We start from the raw sequence: 19,457 nt of genomic DNA, 5'->3' as shown, positions 1-19,457 counted from the left end.
GAACAATGTGTGTGTATGAGCTGGAATTTTTAGCCCACAAAATCCAAAATGAGAATAGATTGGGAAAAAAAATCATTTTCCTTTTATTTTTATTTTTTTTTCTTTTGAACCAAGTTTGGGTAAAAAAAAATATTCCATACGTACAAGTTTCTGCTTATTGTCGGTGCTGATTATTTATTTGCTATATTTATGGATGATGCTATTAGGATGTGAGACAGTAAGCGGACTCAACCTTGAGTTCAAAATCATTGCTTACTTGTGTAAAATAAATAACGAAAAATAAATTACCATTAGTCAATGCGGTACGGTGCGTTTAAATTGTGTATGAGGGTGATAAACAATTCTATTTTTTATATTTGAAAAGCGGTGAATAATGGAGATAAAGGTACTAGAAGGTTAATCGGTTAACCGCTCAAATTAAGTAAAAAAAAAAAAAAAAAAAAGGGTTCCCCTTAAGATTTTTAGTTTACTTAACCTTTTTGTAAACGTTTAGAAATAACTTTTTTTTAAACGCTAAAATATATTGGCTCTGAAGGAGCAATGGGAAAATCGGTTAAGAGATGATGTCTAATACAAGATCGTTGTTTGTCATAAACAAGTTAATTGAGAATTTAATGTGCGACACATCGTAGCGAGTGTATGACCGATGATATTCACGCCCTGTTTAACGAAATTGAAAGTAAAATATCACACAAAAAAAGTTTAAATGCGAAATACCTTCAACAACAAGATGACCTTTATTGAGAATTGAGGGCTTTTGTATTAGTAATGTTCAGCTCGTTTAGTTAGTATTTTCTTTATGTCGTTTGTTTCATTTATTTTAGTCTGTGTGTTTAGTTTAAACGACAGCGTTTTCTTTTATCTTTGTCTATATATATTACTTTGTACTGTTTGATCGAGTATGAATTTTCAAATAAAAGATTCTTTTCCTTTCTTCTTCGTTCTCTCTCTCTATTCCTTCTCCGATAGTCAATCGTAAAATGGTATCAGAGCGAGTCCGCAAAATTATTCGCGATTGATCTTTTCTCAGTTTTTCTTTTCCTCAGAAATCGACCTGTTCTTTCATCAATCAATGGAAGATGTTACTGAAGAATCTGCTCAGAGATCGACGGCGAGCTTTCCGAAGGATTTGCGACAGAGATCGGAGATTGACGATCCAATCAGCGTGTACTACATTCATCATTCCGATTCACCAGGTGTTGTGTTGGTTTCTCAACTCCTCAATGGAGATAATTACCTGTCCTGGTCTCGCTCGATGAAGATTGCGCTCTACGTCAAGAATAAACTTGGTTTCATTGACGGAACTGTCGTCAAACCGGCGAGTTCAGATCTGGCTCTCTACAATACCTGGACTCGCAACAACAACATTGTTCTTTCTTGGATCTTGAACTCAGTCTCTAAAGAGATTTCATCTAGTATTCTTTATGGCGATTCTGCGTTCGGCGTTTGGAAGGATCTGGAGGAACGTTACTGTCAGTCCAATGCTCCAAGAATCTTCCAATTAAGGCGAGAACTCATGAATTTGGTTCAAGATCAGAAGCCAGTGAGCGTGTACTTCACCAAATTGAAGGCGGTCAGGGAAGAACTCTCCAATTTCAGACCTAGCTGCTCCTGTGGGAAGTGTACATGCGGCGGAGTCAAAGATCTCAACGAATTCATTCAAAATGAATACGTTATGCAGTTTCTGATGGGGCTAAATGAGACGTTCACACAAGCTCGAGGACAAGTTCTCTTGATGGATCCTATTCCACCAATGAACAAAGTCTTCTCTATGGTTTCTCAAGAGGAGAGGCAGAGGTCCATTGGAGTCGATGTTCTTGGAGTTGCTGATCAATCAAACACAATGGCGATGGCGATCCGAGATGATCAGAAGCGCAACACCAACAAGAAAGAGAGACCGCTTTGCACTCATTGCAAAATGCTCGGACACACGGTCGACAAGTGTTACAAGCTCCATGGATATCCTCCAGGATACAAGCCAAAGACCAAAGGAGTGATCAACACCTCTGAAGGTCATGAAGATGGAAATGCGCTGACAAACAACCTGACTCCTCAACAGATTCATCAGCTGATCCAATCCTTGTCCAGTCAATTGGCATCCTCAAGTGCACAAGAGAATGCCAATGATGTCAACACCACAGTCTTCAAGACAGGTTTATCTAACTCTATGATAAATGCTATTAGTCATTATAACACTGCTTGTTTATGGATTCTTGATTCTGGTGCGTCTAGGCATATCTGCTCTAATTCCGCTTTGTTCAAGAATTTTAGACCTCTATACAATTCCAGTGTGACGTTACCAAATCATATGACTATACTTGTTTCTTGCTGTGGTGATATACAACTTCAGGATAACATTATTATACATAATGTGTTACTTGTGCCTGGTTTCAAATTTAATCTAATATCTGTAAGTGCCTTGACCAAAGAGTCAGGTGTTAATGTGTTGTTTTCACAATATGGTTTTGAGATACAGGACATGATAACTTTGAAGACGATTGGGAAGGGTAAGGTTCAAGAAGAACTCTACGTGCTTCCTGTTTCTTCCTCATCAGCTCACATCAACAAGATTTCATCTCAAATTTGGCATGATCGTCTTGGACATTTATCTTACAAACGGCTTGACCAACTGAAGGACAGATTACATTACGTGTCTTCATCAGATAGAAGACCTTGTTATATTTGTCCTTTAGCTAAACAAAGACGTTTGCCTTTCTTATCCTACAATAAATTGTCTGATAAACCTTTTGATCTCATTCATTGTGACATTTGGGGTCCTTATTCAGTTACTGCTAGAACAGGACATAGGTTCTTTCTCACTCTAGTAGATGACTGTACAAGGTATTGCTGGGTGTTTCTCATGAAATATAAATCTGAAGTTCATAGCTTGATACCTCGGTTTTGTTCTCTTATCACTAACCAGTTTGGATCTTCTATCAAGCAATTTCGTTATGACAATGCAAAAGAACTTGCCTTTTCTGACTTTTTCTCTAAGCAGGGAATACTACATCAGTACAGCTGTGTTGAAACACCTGAACAGAATTCGGTGGTTGAAAGAAAGCACCAACATTTGTTAAATGTTGCTCGTGCATTATTTTTCCAATCTCATGTTCCTATAACTTTCTGGTGTGACTGTGTTCTTACAGCCATTCATTTGATCAACAGAACCCCTACACCGATTCTACACAACAAAACTCCCTTCAGTCTTTTATATGGAAAAGAGCCTGATTATGATTCTCTGAGGGTGTTTGGTTGCCTAGCCTTTGCATCTACCCTCAGGGCTCATCGGACTAAATTCCAGCCAAGGGCTAGACAATGCGTTTTCATTGGATACTCACCAGGGGTTAAGGGATATAAACTCTTTGACATTCAGTCCAAAGATGTTTTTATGTCACGAAATGTGATTTTTCATGAAAATTATTTTCCCTTTTAAGATAAACCTCTTACTAACAAGTCTTTTGATCCCTTTGCTGAAGTTGTGTTACCAAAAATACCACATACTGTATCTTCTGATACTCAATATCAATATTGCTCAACTCCTATCACTCCTGAGTCAAATGATGATGTTCTCATACCAAGTCCTGAGCCGTCAACAGAGTTACCTTCTGCTCCAAGTAACATTCCAGTTACAAACTTTGAAGATGGTGCTTCACAACCCCTGAGAAAATCAACCAGGACAGTGACTGTTCCACCATATTTGAAGGACTATCATTGCAATCTACTGCAAAATCAACCCGGTCAATGCTACTCTTCTAAACACACTTTAGATACTGTGATAGGCTATGATCATCTATCTCCTTCATTTCGTTCATTTGCTTTATCTGTTTCAGCTGCTTATCTTCCCAGCTATTATCATCAAGCAGTCAAATATGAAGAATGGAGACAAGCCATGCATGAAGAGTTGAGAGCAATGGTTGACAATAAGACCTGGTCTATTGTTCCCTTACCGGATAAAGTCAAGCCTATTGGGTGTCGATGGATCTACACCAACAAGTTGAACTCGGATGGGACACTTGCTCGGCATAAGGCCCGGTTAGTAGCAAAAGGCTATAACCAGAAGGAAGAGTGGATTATATAGACACTTTTTCACCTGTGGCAAAGCTAGTGACTGTGAAACTACTCTTGGCTATATCAGCTTCTCAACAATGGACCCTGGCTCAACTCGACATTCAAAATGCCTTTTTGAATGGAGAGCTTTTTGAGGAAGTCTTCATGGATATACCTCAGGGATTCAATGTTCAGGGGGAGCACAAAAATAGTCAACGAAAGCTTGTATGCAAGCTTCACAAGTCTATTTACGGGCTCAAGCAAGCATCACGTCAATGGAACCTCAAGTTCACGGATTCCATTATCCAAGGAGGTTTCAAACAATCCAAATCCGACTATAGTCTGTTCACGCGTGGATCAGGAGAACAGTTTGTCGCCATACTTCTGTATGTCGATGATATCATTGTGGCTGGACCGAGTGCCACTGTGATTGATGGAGTGAAGAAGTTTTTGAGTTCTCAATTCAAGCTTCGAGACTTGGGATCACTCAAATATTTCCTAGGCTTGGAGATTGCTCGTTCCAAAGCCGGGATATCTGTGAGTCAGAGACATTATGCATTACAGCTCCTCGAGGACTTTGGCTTCCTGGATTCCAAACCAGTTGCTACCCCAATGAATCCTCGCCAATCTTTATCTGCTACAGAAGGGGAACCTTTGAAGGCTATTACTCATTATCGAAGGCTTATTGGGAGACTGTTATATCTGACTATTACTAGGCCAGATATAACATACTCTGTCCATGCTTTGAGTCAGTTCCTTCAGGCGCCACGTGAGTCTCATCTTCAGGCAGTTCATCACCTTCTTCGTTATATCAAGGGACGGCCTGGTTTAGGCTTGAAGTTTTGCTCGGATACGACTCCTTGTCTACGAGCATTTTTTGACGCAGATTGGGGTACGTGTCTAGACACTCGGCGATCTATAACTGGTTACTGTGTCTTCTTTGGAGATTCCTTGGTCTCTTGGAAATCCAAGAAACAAACAACAGTGTCCAGATCATCGGCGGAAGCTGAATACAGAGCTCTTGCAGCAGCAACATCTGAACTTGTGTGGATTCAACAGTTGTTGCAAGATTTTGGTTTGCCTTTACAAGCGACTTCGGTTATTTTCTGTGACAACCAGGCAGCTTCTCATATTGCAACCAATCCTGCTTTTCATGAGAGAACAAAGCATATCGAAATTGATTTGCATTTTGTTCGAGATCACTTCAAGTCTGGTGAGTTGAAGCTGTTACCAATCTCTTCTGCTGACCAACTTGTTGATGCTTTTACAAAGCCTCTTCCTGCTCCACGACTAAGGCTTCTTATGTCCAAGATAAACCTTTATGACATTTACAGTCCATCTTGAGGGGGAGTATTGAGAATTGAGGGCTTTTGTATTAGTAATGTTCAGCTGGTTTAGTTAGTATTTTCTTTATGTCGTTTGTTTCATTTATTTTAGTCTGTGTGTTTAGTTTAAACGACAGCGTTTTCTTTTATCTTTGTCTATATATATTACTTTGTACTGTTTGATTGAGTATGAATTTTCAAATAAAAGATTCTTTTCCTTTCTTCTTCGTTCTCTCTCTCGATTCCTTCTCCGATAGTCAATCGTAAAAACCTTTCTTCGAGGGCATGGTGAGAAGAATTCTTGGCGAAGGTTGATCTGTTCTTTTTTAGTATGATTCAATCACGCACACCGGAACTAAATTGCGAGGTGATGTATTGTAAGATAACTCGAATTCAAATAAATCAACGTAATAACTTTTTTTTCCCTATATTCCTTTCATTTTCCCTTATATGCTGATTCTTGACCTCATTAATATTTTATGAGAATGACAATTGGTTCAAAATTATAATTAAGATGGAGTCTGGATATACATATTTTTATAATGCGGGCTAAGAAGGTATTTATATAACATCCTTTTATCCGTTTACAATTCAGTATTTTAGTGATATGTAGTTTGGTCTAGTAGTAATCTCATACATACTTCGACGGAGAGGTTTTGGGTTCGAGCATCTGGATTGCAAAACTGCATGCCCTTAATGAATTTTGATCAATAATATCACTTACGCTTGTATTGGTATAATATATCATGTAATCTTGGTCAATAGTTTCACTTCTAAAAAAATGAATATGTATTTTACTTTTATTATATGATAATATTAATTAAAAATATGTGATTTTTCCATGAATATTGACGCAATAGTTATGGAAAAGTATTTGTGAATTATGGTTTTGTCTAAAATGGTTAAACAACATATCGGTATTAAATGGTATATTTTGAAATGCACTATAATTAAATTTCGAAACTATAATTGACAAAATAGGTATAATACCTAAGAGTACAAACATCATACATCTTCTATTAAAAAAATGATGAGATTTTAAGATAAAATTATTTCGAAACTAGAATCGAATAATAGAATATTGTGTGTGAACTTATGTCGCGAAATCGAACAAGGATAGTGTTGAGTGTTCCAGGGGAGAAAACATGTCTATCTCCCCTTGAGTTGGAATCAATCACCTCGGGTGGTTTCAAAAAGAGAAACTAGGATTTTTTTTTTTTTTGGTTGAGAGATAAACTCAGAGTTTTTTTTTATTATTATTATTGATAACTATTTTTTATGTTAATTTTTTTAATGCAAGAAAAATAGGTAAATGCTCTCAAATATCTCATGAATAATTATTCCCATAATGTCTGTCCAAGACCAAATAAAAGCATAGTCGTCCAAATCAAATGTGTAATAAGTATCATGCATGTGTGAACAATAATGGGAGTGGAACAACTCAAACTAGCCCACATACACATGTTGGCCTTTGAAAACATGACCTTTGACTGCGAGACTACACATAACATAACTCATGACCATGACCCACTAATTTTTAATTGGTTCATTCGGTGCCCTTGAACAAAACAATATCCGATTATTAGTCAATGATCCCATCGTAGCATGTAGGGAATCACTAACTTCATCAAGGAGGGAATATTAGGCTTGATTTTGACTATTATAAGCTATATCAAATGCAACAACTTGTGAGAGGGTGGGTGCAATAATGAACTTCTAACATTTGCAAAGTAACTGGAATAGCTCGCAATATTTACCTATTGAAGTTTACATTATGTTTATGTTAGAGTTAGTCTCATTTGATACAATGGAAGGATAAATAAATGAATGAACTAATTAAGAAGAAATGGAAAGCAATATATCTACTAAAAAAGCGTTTATTTTCAGTAGTTAATAATAGGTACGAGAGAGAGAAATGAGTTCCGATTTTCAACTGAAATTTCGTTATTAAAAAAAAAGAAAGAAAGATTCAAAAATATATCTGAAGAATTATAATAGCAAAAACCTGACATAAGTGACTTTTGGTGGCCGGAAAGCTGAGGCAAACGGCATTCTAAATTTCTAATGAAGAATGATAATCTTCATTTGTATGACCTAAACTCCATTACATTTCCAAATATTTTGTTAAACCTAGTATGACCCGCCTCAATTTTGTTCAAGCACATAATCCCAGTTTTGTTTCTTTAGGCGCAATGTTTCCCTTTCCCTATTTCCAGTCAATATATTTAGAACATTTATATTAATACATATTCTGCAACAAAGAAGAAAAAATCATTTTCTTATTTTCTATAATTTTCACGTTTTTTTTAATCACATTTTTACGTTACATAAAGAGAATAAAAGTGGGTACCTTCCTTTATCGATTGTTCATTTTTGTGTGTGCGTGTATAGTAATTTTGTACAATGTTTGGGATCGGGGGGTCACTAAATAGGGAACTCAAAGATGTTGGAACTTGGAAGTGGAATTTTTATTTATCTTCGTGGTCTGATCAACTTGCTTTTAATACTTATTCACGACTACTTCAAGTGACTTCTCATGATATTAAAATTCCATGGTCACACAAACCAATATCTTAATTTTTATCAAAAGGCAAACGAATTTAAAGACAATTTACACATTATCTTAATTTTTATCAATACGCAAACGAATTTAAAGACAATTACACATGATCACCGAGTTTGATTTCTATCTTTTGCTACCTAATCATCCTAATAGCATTGAGCTAGAAACAAGGAAAACAGAATCAACTCAAGTCAGACACTATATATTAGCTCCAAAAATGTTATCAGAAACTCTTCTTTCGTATATCAAAATCTAGGTATATAAGATGTTATATTTCCTGTAGTAGTAGTAGTCACAAAAATGTTGATCTTTCTGAACTTTTCATCAAGCCATTTGAAAGAAAGAAATAAAAAATTATTTCTTCCACCACCGCAGTGGCATATCAAGAGACCAAAAAGATTATACTGTGTAGATTGTTCGGCACCGGAACTATAGGAAAGAACCGAGGTCGTGTTGTCAATCTTTTTTTGCATCAACATCGACGTATTTTTTCTTCAGAAACTCCTTGGCCTCGGCTATGTCCTGCACAACACAACGAGTCCAAGTTAAAATTAAGCTTCAATTAGTCGAAATATACTACAGGAAAATGTCATGATAATCTGCTTATGACCAAACCAAAAAACTATAATAAACAATTGTTCAAAGATCAAGCACGGTAGTTCTAAACGGACACCAAAGACATTAACCTTGTACAAAAGTTCAGATTCTTGAGGACAAGTAGGAAAGCACATGAGACCGACTCCAACCATTAGCAAACCGTAGCATCCAAGAGACACAACCAAATAGACCGGTAGCTAAAAAGAAGGTACACAAGGTTAAACGGGTTTTCGCAAATGATATAAATCGAATGAAGTCAATGGAAAGATTGATTAATTGAAAGGTTATTATAAGACTTACCAACCAAGTATGGGTAGGAGGGATAATCGAGGCCTTCAAGAGACCAATCCACAGAGCAGCCACCACAACCAACAATGTCAGTATCTTTACAATTTGCTTCATCTTTTTGTTATTTTTTTTTTTGTGTAACCTATATCAGATAAGATTCAGGGACACGTGAGTTAAATATACAAAAAAAAAATATATATATATATATATGTTGATACACTCGTGGGTTGATATATTCATGCAATGAAACTTAGTATCATGATAAATGCAATCAAGTTCATCACGCATTAGACAACATATAAACATATTTTGCACTTGATAATAATGAAGTAGACCACACTTGCCATCAAAAGGGATTGAATTATGATGTTAATCTCATTATCCCGGTTTGATACAAATAATAACCGGGAATCAAAGCCCTTGCGCAAATTTCCCAACATCACATGGCAATCTCTTTTAGTTCTCTAGAGAGCAACAGAAATCAATCAATTCATGCCTCACCTAAGTTTCACAATTCCTAATATTTCGGCACATTTGTACTCGATGATTCTAAAAAACAGGTTGGGAATCCAGGACTACAATAAACTAAAACTAAATGAATCCCAAGCGAAAAAAAAAAACATATACATGGGGATACAGACACTAAATATTTGTTAAAATTGATTTTCACAATCAACTACGAAATATATACTGAATAGATTCTCAAAATGTTGTTTGCATTCAGAAGGACTGAGTTGTGAAGTTGTTCTCACTATCCCGCTTAAACACAAATGATAAACCAAAAATCAAAGCCCTTGCGCAATATCCATTTGGTTCTTTGTGACACAACCAAACAACTAGTTGTATATTATTTTACAAATATCAGACAAACAAGAATTCAAAAGAGTTAAAATCAAGTCCAACCACAAACTTAAGAAACAGGTTAAAAATATCTAGGGATTACAATATGAATCGGTAGTAAGGTTTTAACTTAGCACCAAAACTGATTGTTTCACACAGATTACAATATGACTCGGTAGTAAGGTTTTCACTTAGCACCAAAACAGATTGTTTCACACAAAGATATGTTAGTCCAAGTGTCAAGTAATGGTGCTCGTTAATCATATTGAAAATCAAATTAATAAAACAAATAAAAATAAATTCTCTCACTTCTAAACACACCCTATTTCTCTCTAAGCCTTTTCTACCGAGCACCTTAGGTAAAACATAAAAAGCTCGTTAAAATGGAGAGAAAAAAAATATGAAATTGCCATCAGAAGGGATTGAATTATGATGTTATTCTCATTATTCCGGTTCGATACAAATAACCGGAGCTCAAAGCCCTTGCGCAATTTCCCAGCATCATTTGGCAGTTTCATTTGGTTCTCTGTGACATAACCAATCAATTTGTTCTCATACCTACTATCTTCCAAAATATAAGCCGATCAAGAATTCAAGATAGTAAGAATCGTCAAACAATGTCCACACTAAGGTTTAAAAAAAACGAAATTCTAGGTAAACAAGAAAACGCAAAAAAAAAAAAAAAAAAAAAAAAAAAAAAAAAAAACCAATAATAAAAAGAACGAATGAAATGTTTGTTACCAGAGACGACAAGAAGAGCAGGAGGTCGCCGGAGATACTTCTCCGGCGAGATGAGGTAAATATCTGAGTAGAGGCTTGGGGTTTCGATGCTCTGACTTAGCCTTATTTGCAGCAAAACTGAGGTTTTTTTTAAATAAATAAAAAAACCCTTTAATTACTTAGAAGCAGAATATCAGTGTGCAATTAAATGCCCACATCTTGGAAGCAAAAATAAATAAATAAATGTCCACATCTAACACAATCGAAAAACTGAGAGTACACAATGTGGTCGTACTTATTCTCAAGATATTCGATTCAGCCATTTTTGACCTCGACCTAGAATCAGTCGATAGGACTGCGTATCGAAAATAAAAAAATGAGAATCGCAGCAAAACGAGAAACCAAATGAAGAGATTTCAAAGGTTTGAGCTGGACAGAAGCTAGAGGCAAATCGAAAATCAAAGAACAAGATGGGAGAACAGAAAATTTAAAAAAAAAAAAAAAAAACGGAGGACAGAAATTAGACGAATCATTCATACCATAGAGAGAGAGAGAGGTTTGGCGTGTTTCTTTAGGGTATTGCTTGATTTCGTTCGATACCCGACGGACGAGACGATGCCAAATTTTGGGGTTACACTTTCAGGGTTTCGGACACTAATGTGCTCTGCTTTTCAATAGGCGTGAGCATTTATAAGATTCTTGATTTAAATCATATACATTCAATGCACAAAAGGAATATATTCACATTATAGCGCCATTAAACTTCGACTTCAATCAGATTCTTGTTAAACAATCCAGGAAGAGCAAAGAACAATCTACGTTTATTCACTCATTCAATTAAACCAAAATTACACACATCGTTCACTGGTATTCGGTACAAATACACAAATGTATCATAAAAATGAAATTCCAACAACAGAAACAAAAACTACATCAGGTTTCGCTATTATATACCCAAAATCAAGAACCGAGCCCCAAAGCTATACAAAATCGAATACGACAACCAGTAACATCGCGGATTGAAATTAGACCTCAAAAAGTTATCTACAGACTTAAGTCGTTCATCAAAATCAATACACTATTCATTGACAATCAAAATTCATGGTCTCTTTTGCTTGTTCAAAAACGATAGAAGGAAATGGATGTACCTATTGTCGGACGAACCACCCTTCTGGCTGAGGAATGATCGGAAGAGAGGTGAGTTAACGTCGTATCATTGTCGCTCGTTGTCACCGATTCTCAAAACCCTAACCCTAATTCTCTGAGTGCTTTCGACGCAACTATGGAAATCTCTCTCAACTTCTTTGACGTGGTGATGGTGAACTGTTGAAGAACATTTTCGCTAATTTTTATAGCATATATGGGCTTAAAGATAAGCCCAATAGTTATTACACGCAGTGCAGACCATGGGTAAAATATGGGCTTCTGAATATATGATCAAGACCAAAGGCCCAATCTAATAAAAAAGAGTGACTGGGGTGGTGAATTCAGAGTTTTCAAACCTTATTTTTAACTGCTCATGGCATTCATATGCAACACCCTTGTTGTCCTCGTGTGCATGGCCTAAATGGCAGAGCTGAAAGAAAACATAGACACATTGTTGAACTTGGTCTGCCATGCTAGCTCAAGCTTCAATATCTTTAATGTTATGATGGGATTCTTTCATCACTGCTACCTATGTGATAAACACCCTGCCCACTAATGTGCTACATGGTCTCAGTCCATACCAAAAACTCTTTCACAACCAACTTGACTATTCCTTTCTTAAAGTGTTTGGCACCTCTGTTTTTCACACCTTAAGTCTTACAATAGACATAATTAAGTTATAATATAGATCAGCAAAATGTCTCTTCTTGGGGTACAACACATCTCATAAAGGATACAAATGTCTTTATTCTTCTTGTCGTGTTTATATCACAAAAAATGTCATATTTAATAAATCTGAGTTTGCCTACCCAAGTTTGTTTGGTGCCAAGACAAATCCAAAAATTGATGTCACTCCAAATGTTACCAACCTCCCCATTTACCCCTACTTCATAATGTAGCAGTGCATGTAATGACAACAATATAGAGAATCAAGTCAATGACTCTTAGAGGTATCTTCTTTTGTGAATATAGATTCACCTAACATCACATCACCTACATCTCACAACTTTGATAACCTCAAGACCATACCAAACACATCCAACACTCCAAGCATATCAAATCACTTTCCACAAACCCCAACATCTAACTCAAACACATCTTCATCACCTTCAACGAACTCATTATCAGTGTCCAACCCCTCAACGACCAATCATATAGGGCCACAACCCTTGAACACTCATCTTATGACCACTAGAGCCAAAGTTGAAACTTTTAAACCAAAACTTCTCTAAGCCACACAACACCATTTCCCCATATCATATGGCCCAGTTGAACCGATAGATGTGTATCAAACTCTTGCCAATTCTAACCGTAAGGGAGCTATGCAGGAGGAGATCTTGGCCCTTGGTAGGAATGAGACATGGGATCTTGTGTCACATTTGAGCAACTACAAACGTGGTAGGGAACAAATGGGTATTTAAGCTGAAGTTCAAGCCAGATGAATTTCTACACAGTTACAAGGGCAGACTAGTGGAAAAAGGGTATGCTCAAAACCCATGGTGTTGACTTCACTGAGACTTTCAATCCAGTAATCAAGTCATGCAATGCGAGAATTGTCTTTGCAATTGATGTGCACTATGGTTCGGATGTGAAGCAACTAGATGTCAATAATGCATTTGTAAATATAATGCTGGAATATGAGGTGTTTATGAGGCAACTATAAGGCTTTGTGGATGAGGCAAAGCCCAATCATGTGAGGGTCTAATACGGGATAAAGCAAGCTCCATTTGCTTGGATGGGGTTTTCAGAACTCAAAAGCATATGTCTCTTTGTTTATTTTCTCATAATGAAAGGTGTTCATCCTAGTACTAGTATGTTTTGACGAGATACTAGTTACAAGAAATAAAAAAAAAACTGTGGTTGCAAGAATGATTAAGGATATGAACAAACAGTGTCGTCTGTCAAACAACTTGGATCACTACACTGCTATCTTAGAATAGAAGCTTGTAGAGATGGAACATGATTGTATTTGTCACAAGCTTAATATGTAGTTGATATTCTCAACAAAACCAAGATGGTTGAAGCCAAAGCCTATTCTAGTCCATGTACTCCTGGCCACACCCTATCAAAGCATGATGGTGAAGCTATGGCAAATCCCTTAGAATATCGAAGTGTGATTGGTGCTTTACAGTATTTGGGCATTACAAGACCAGACATAGCTTACATTGTAAACAAGATAAGTCAATTCTTTTAGTGCACCACTGACATACACTGACTTGCATGCAAGAGAATGTTGAGATATCTAAAGGGTACAACCAATCGTGGAATAAGCTTCAAACTAGCACCGACTCTTTAACTGACAGGTTTTGCAGATGCAGACTGGACTAGTTGCCCTGATGACAGACTAATGTGTCTATTTAGGTGGTTGTTTAGTGTCATGGAGTTCAAGAAAGCGAAATTTGGTAGCTAGATCAAGCACCGAAGCTGAATACAAGGAACTAGCATACTCAGCTGCAGAGATCACATGGATAAAGTCATTGTTGTGTGAGCTTGAAGTTCAACTACCAGCAACACCAGTGATATGACGTGACAACCTAGATGCAGCGGCCATAGTTGCGATTCCGACGTACCATGCTCGAACTGAACACATTGAGATTGACACTCACTTTGTTCGAGACATGGTATTGAGAAAATAAATTGAGATAAAATATGTGCCAACCTATGATCAGACAACATACATTCTTACAAAGAATTTGCTAATAGCTACATTCGTGAAACTGAAGGACACGTTGCACGTGAGAGCCTCACCGTTTCACTTGAGGGAGAATGTTGAGATGAATGAAGACTAATCATCAACAGTCAAGCAAGAAGGCAGCTAGAAGTAGCTAAGTCAATTAGTCAAAGGAGTTAGCTATAAACTCTAGTTAATTATGTAATTAGATTTACACATTTGTATAATTAGGTTGTAACTTAAGTTCATCATTAACAAAAAATCAATTACACAAATTCTCTATCTCTCTCTCTCTCTCATTATTTCATTATGTTAGATTGAGATTTTCTCTTGTTCATCTTTTGCGAATCTCAACTATGACTTTTAAAATATGCTATAAATTATTAAAACAAAAATTGTATAAATACGCGTGTAACATGTACCTATAACTAGTATACATAGAAGGTGTAACATTTCAATAGATTAGAACACCTATTATAGTGAAATAAAAAGTCTTATTTATAAAATAAACTGAATAAAAATAAGTATTTATAATAAAATAAATACACATTATATGTTTAAATTTTCAATTATACCTTAAAAAATAACCTCATACGTATAGCCACAACTATATTATAAATGCGGACCCCTCCGAAGGTGAAAGTTTTCGCGTGGAGAGCTTTAAATGATTGTCTACCTACGTTCGAGGCCCTATCACGCCGAGGTATTGATTGCGCCACATAGTGTCGTACTTGTGGAAAACCGGAGACAGCGGCGCACATGTTCTTGGAGTGCTGGAAAACACGGAAGATGTGGAGAACATCGATTTTTCGGAATCGCCTCCCGGCTGGTTTCCGTGACAGCGTGGAACACTTTTGGCAAAATTTATCACGGGAAGAACGCGAGAATTTTAGCAATCTGCTTCCTGCTTTGGCGCGCCCGAAACAACTTGGTCCACAGGTCAGAGTACACTCTGCGGGAGAACTTTCCGGCCGCTGCAAGTGAGTGGCTTGCAGACTTCAACGGAGCGCCTGGCCGAAAAGGGCAGAAGGGCGGAAGAAGTGACAGGGAGAAGATGAGATGGCATCCCCCCATACTCGGGGAACTCAAGCTCAACATCGACGCTTCAATCCCTCGATCAGGAGACGGGATAAGATATGGAGGCGTGGTTCGGAGCAGTGAAGTGGCGGTGGTCGGGGCTTCCTGCAAAAAAAGTCTCCAACATCTACAAGGCGGAGCCACGTAGGGACCAGCGGGTGCACGGGTCCCCACTGACTCGGGACAATTAGTAGGCTTAGTTATAATTATTAAAAAAAATTAAATAATGCATATTAATAAATAGAACAAGTACACTAATAATGTCACAAAGCTTTGGCAGCTCAAATGGTCAACCACTTAAGGCAAACGTGGGTTTGGAGTTGTAGCTCAGGAGTTTGAATCCTACTGGGCTTAAATTTGCCTTTTTTTTAAATAAAACCAGTTGAGCGTTTTTAAAAGGAAAGTCCAAAAAAAATTCATTCTTTATATCCATCATCTTCTATATTTAAAAAAACTCCAAATACCAATCATACTATTTTTCTTCTAGTTTCTCATTTCAAGTCCTCTCTCTTTTTTTTTTTTTTTTTTTTTACCATTAACAAGGTAAGTGTTTAATATTATGAACATATGTGCATTGCTCATTATGTATTTTTGTTGTTGGAGTTCTCTAATCTTTTAATGCATACTATGTGTTTGATGAAAGTCCAAAATAGATTTTTTTTTTCTCTAATTATTTGGTGTTGATTTTTTTGATGAGTATAGATATGGAGAGATATTTCAAAAGAAAAGTAGACTCAACAACAACATTAATAGAAGAACACGCTAAAAGTGGAAAGAAGAGAAATGAAGATTTGGAGGTCAATATAGAAGAGCTCCCTACCGATCCGGGGTTGAGGATTCCAATGTTGAATTATCATCCTAATGTCAAAGATGACGTGCGTAGAAAGTATATGCTAAAATGTCATTGCCAACCACACAATCATGATTTTCCAAAAACTCTTTTTGGAACGAAAATTAGAAAATTCAACCCATCAAGATTTCAAGACTATCCTACTTGGTTGGAGTATAACATAGCAAAAGATGTACTCTTTTGTTTATGTTGGGTATTTTTATTATATAATTTGTATCTTTAATTTTGTTTAACTTTTGTTTGGGTCCCCTTGAATTAAATTCCTGGCTCCGTCACAAGCCTTTCATTGCGGAGCTGATCGTCATCAGGGAGGGGTTGAGGTTCGCAATGCAACAGGACCTCCACATAGTTTAGTGGAGAGTGATTGCCTTATTGCGGCCTCGGCCATCGCCAAGGAGAGCCAATACCCGGCTGTTGCAGAGTCGGTAGTCGCGGAGATTCAGCGTCTCCTTAACAATGTCGACGTATACTCCGCGAGGGGGATCTTGTAGCTCATGCTCTGACTGCTAAGTCTTTTCAATTACAATCCACTATTGTCTAGATGTACGAGTGTCCATATTGTATTTATGAGAGCCTCAACATTTTAATGAGAATGGTCATTCCGGTGTATAAAAAAAAAAAAAAAAAAAGCAAAAACAAAAAAATAAATAAATTATTTTCTAAGTCCCCTTCAATATACCATACCATACATGTCCCATATTTAATTTGTTTCGTGTAAATAAAAATGAAAAAAATAAATTAATAACTAAAGTTCCTGAACATAGCCATTCCCCTAATTCCCTCCCAAATCATCATACACGTCGTGTGTGAATTATACATACGAAGCCTCGAATTCACAAAATCGAAATCCGATATTCACAATCGAAGCCCCAGCTAATCGAGCCCTAATCCATCTCCGATCGACCACGGCGGAGCTTCGATGTCAGGTCCAGGCGGCGGCGACGTGGAGGCGGGGTTCGCGAAGCTCCAGGGCGAGGACTTCGAGTACTACATGCAAACCTACTCCATAGTCCTCGGCCGAAACTCCAAGAAGTCCAACGTCGATGTTGACCTCTCCAGCCTCGGCGGAGGGATGAACATCTCCCGCCACCACGCGCGCATCTTCTACGACTTCACGCGCCGCCGCTTCGCCCTCGAAGTCCTCGGCAAAAACGGCTGCCTCGTCGAGGGCGTCCTTCACCTCCCGGGAAACCCCCCGGTCAAGCTCGACTCCCAGGACCTCCTTCAGATCGGCGATAAGGAGTTTTACTTTCTGCTTCCCGTTCGGAGCATCCTCGCCGCCGCCTCCGCCGCGCCACGTCACTATCCTCCGGCGCTGTCTCAGGCTCCGTACGGATACCCCGCCGGCGCGGCCTCCTCCGGTGCCGCTGCGGCCGCGGCGGTTCCTAAGAAGGCGCGTGGGCGAGAGTACTACGATGAGGGTTATGACGATGACAACAACGATGGCGAGAATGATAATGGTATTGGGAAGAAGGTGAGGAGAGAGGGGTATGATGGTTATGGCTATGGCGGTGCTGGAGGGTCTGGTGGTGGTGGCAAGCCTGGTGGAGGATTGGGTTAGTCTTCGATATTATATATTTTGGTTCGATGTTCAATTTACTTCATATACTTGTGCTTTTGTGTTATAGAGTCCTGTTTCTGTAGATGGTGGGACTAATTACAATTGGATTTTGATATATGAAGATCTTTGCTGTGTTTGATGCTTGTACTTCTATTCTATTCCAAATTCCAATTATCAGAGTAAATTGTCATTCATTAGACTGTATCCAGTTTGGTGATTGTAGAGTTGTATCCTGTGTTCCGTGGCTGTGGTTTTGGTGACAAGTTGAGAACTTTGGGATTACGTCTCGACTTGAATAAATGTCTTTATTGATGAGGATAAATTTCGTTTCTGTTTACTGATCTACGATCTATCGGTCTATCCTGAATTTTCACAGTTATGGTCTTTATTGTGCACTGGGTTGTGTAACGATCGAGGTTAAGAGGAGTTTGTTAGTGATTAGAACCTGGTGAAAAACAATTAGGTCATTCTTTAAAACCTGTCCCTGGTGCCAATCTCGTGGTTTAAGATCTTCTACGGTTCTAAGACCTCGTGTCCCCTCACCTTTGTTGTCAACAACACAGTTTATCCAACTCAGAATATTTTTGGCGTTCCTTTGTTTGGTGTTCTTGTTGAATTTAGCCTCTATAGACGAGCTTACAGCCTTGAAAATCGAGACTTGTTCCCAAACGGCATGATCTTTCATTTGTGTCATGTTAACCGTGCAGAGAAAAAGGGAGAGGGAAGGTCTAGAGGGGATCGAGAAGCTGATAACCAACAACTGCTTCAGCTCGAGGAGAAGGACGTGGTTTCTTCTGTTGCGAATGTTCTTTCTGATGTCTGCGGTCCCGGAGAGTGGATGCCGATGGAGAAACTTCATGCCGAGGTTAGTCTCGTGACCATCCAATGCTAGCTTTCACTTCCGTGGGACCTTTGTTTGCGAGAGTTCGTCTGTGAGTTGGATAGTTAAATAGTGAAGTAAAATTGGTTTGTTAACGGATCATAGTCTATTTCGAATTGCTCGTCTTGGTTTTCTTTAGGCATATGCAAAGACCCACCATGCTTTCCTGTTCATCAACGGATCACAGTCTATGCCCGTGTGGGTGATCCATTTGTTTTAGCCTCAGGCCTTCAGATTCTTCTTAAATTGTACTTTTTTTATTTTATTTTATTAATGTGCAGTTGGTAGAGAATTTCGGAAGCGTTTGGCATCACAGCCGAGTGAGGAGATATTTGACATCCGAGGACTGGCCCGGCCCAGAAGCAAAGGGAAAACCATGGTATGGCTTGCTAATGCTGCTCAGAAAGTACCCCGAGCACTTCGTCATCAATACGAGATCCAAGGGTAGGATTACTCTCGAGTTCGTCTCTCTTGTTTCTCTCATCTCGTAGAAGCATGGGACAAAGCTTTAACGCTTGACGCAATTGATCTGTCCGATCTCCATTTGGACCCCAAAAAAAAAAAAAAATCAGCGCACTCTTCTGAGATTAGCCTCTTTGTTTGTACCTGTTTCTATTTTGACGTGTTTGTTTGTGGTATTTAACCTTAGGTACTTTGGCAATCGACTAATTATCGAACATGATCTCAGTGTAGCCGAGTTTTTAAAAAATCACCATAGAAATCGAGCAGGCTCTGAAGAGCTAAGAGGAGTACTTGATCACCAAGCCTTTATTTCAGATCAATATTATAGAAGAATGATTTTTTGCAAGGAAAATGAGTATAGCGAAGTAAAGCTGTTACACAAATAACATTAGCGCAATATATAATGAGATTCAATTATTAGCTATAAAAT

The 19,457-nt window shown here is 37.9% G+C and overlaps 2 protein-coding genes across 5 annotated transcripts; one reads left to right on the top strand and one right to left on the bottom strand.

Annotated features, from left to right (window-relative positions):
• Positions 1-7,971: 7,971 nt before the first annotated feature.
• Positions 7,972-11,695, bottom strand: DPMS3 (dolichol-phosphate mannosyltransferase-like protein). Of its 4 annotated transcripts, XM_089621514.1 has the most exons (7): positions 11,529-11,695; positions 10,920-11,044; positions 10,676-10,735; positions 10,402-10,518; positions 8,833-8,962; positions 8,622-8,729; positions 7,972-8,457 (listed from the first exon to the last, which is right to left on the bottom strand). In XM_089621514.1, exons 5-7 carry the CDS (start codon positions 8,932-8,934, stop codon positions 8,392-8,394), a joined length of 276 nt encoding a protein of 91 aa, XP_089477640.1. In that variant the 5' UTR covers positions 8,935-8,962; positions 10,402-10,518; positions 10,676-10,735; positions 10,920-11,044; positions 11,529-11,695; the 3' UTR covers positions 7,972-8,391. The 4 variants fall into 4 exon arrangements, with proteins under 4 accessions (XP_089477640.1, XP_089477641.1, XP_089477643.1 ...); XM_089621515.1 differs by lacking the exon at positions 10,676-10,735; XM_089621517.1 differs by lacking the exons at positions 10,676-10,735; positions 10,920-11,044.
• Positions 11,696-16,823: 5,128 nt separating this feature from the next.
• Positions 16,824-19,244, top strand: FHA2 (SMAD/FHA domain-containing protein). The gene is made up of 3 exons (XM_089624565.1): positions 16,824-17,680; positions 18,393-18,550; positions 18,847-19,244. The coding sequence occupies exons 1-3, from the start codon at positions 17,044-17,046 to the stop codon at positions 19,054-19,056; spliced, it is 1,005 nt and encodes a 334-aa protein (XP_089480691.1). The 5' UTR covers positions 16,824-17,043; the 3' UTR covers positions 19,057-19,244.
• Positions 19,245-19,457: the final 213 nt, after the last annotated feature.

Source organism: Urtica dioica, chromosome 8 (genome assembly GCF_054948205.1).
Source record: "Urtica dioica subsp. dioica isolate 48M chromosome 8, U.dioica_male_clone48M_v1_H2, whole genome shotgun sequence".
Taxonomy (NCBI): Eukaryota; Viridiplantae; Streptophyta; class Magnoliopsida; order Rosales; family Urticaceae; genus Urtica; species Urtica dioica.
Note: the sequence above shows the minus strand (reverse complement) of the source record. Positions and strands in the feature narration are given on the sequence as shown.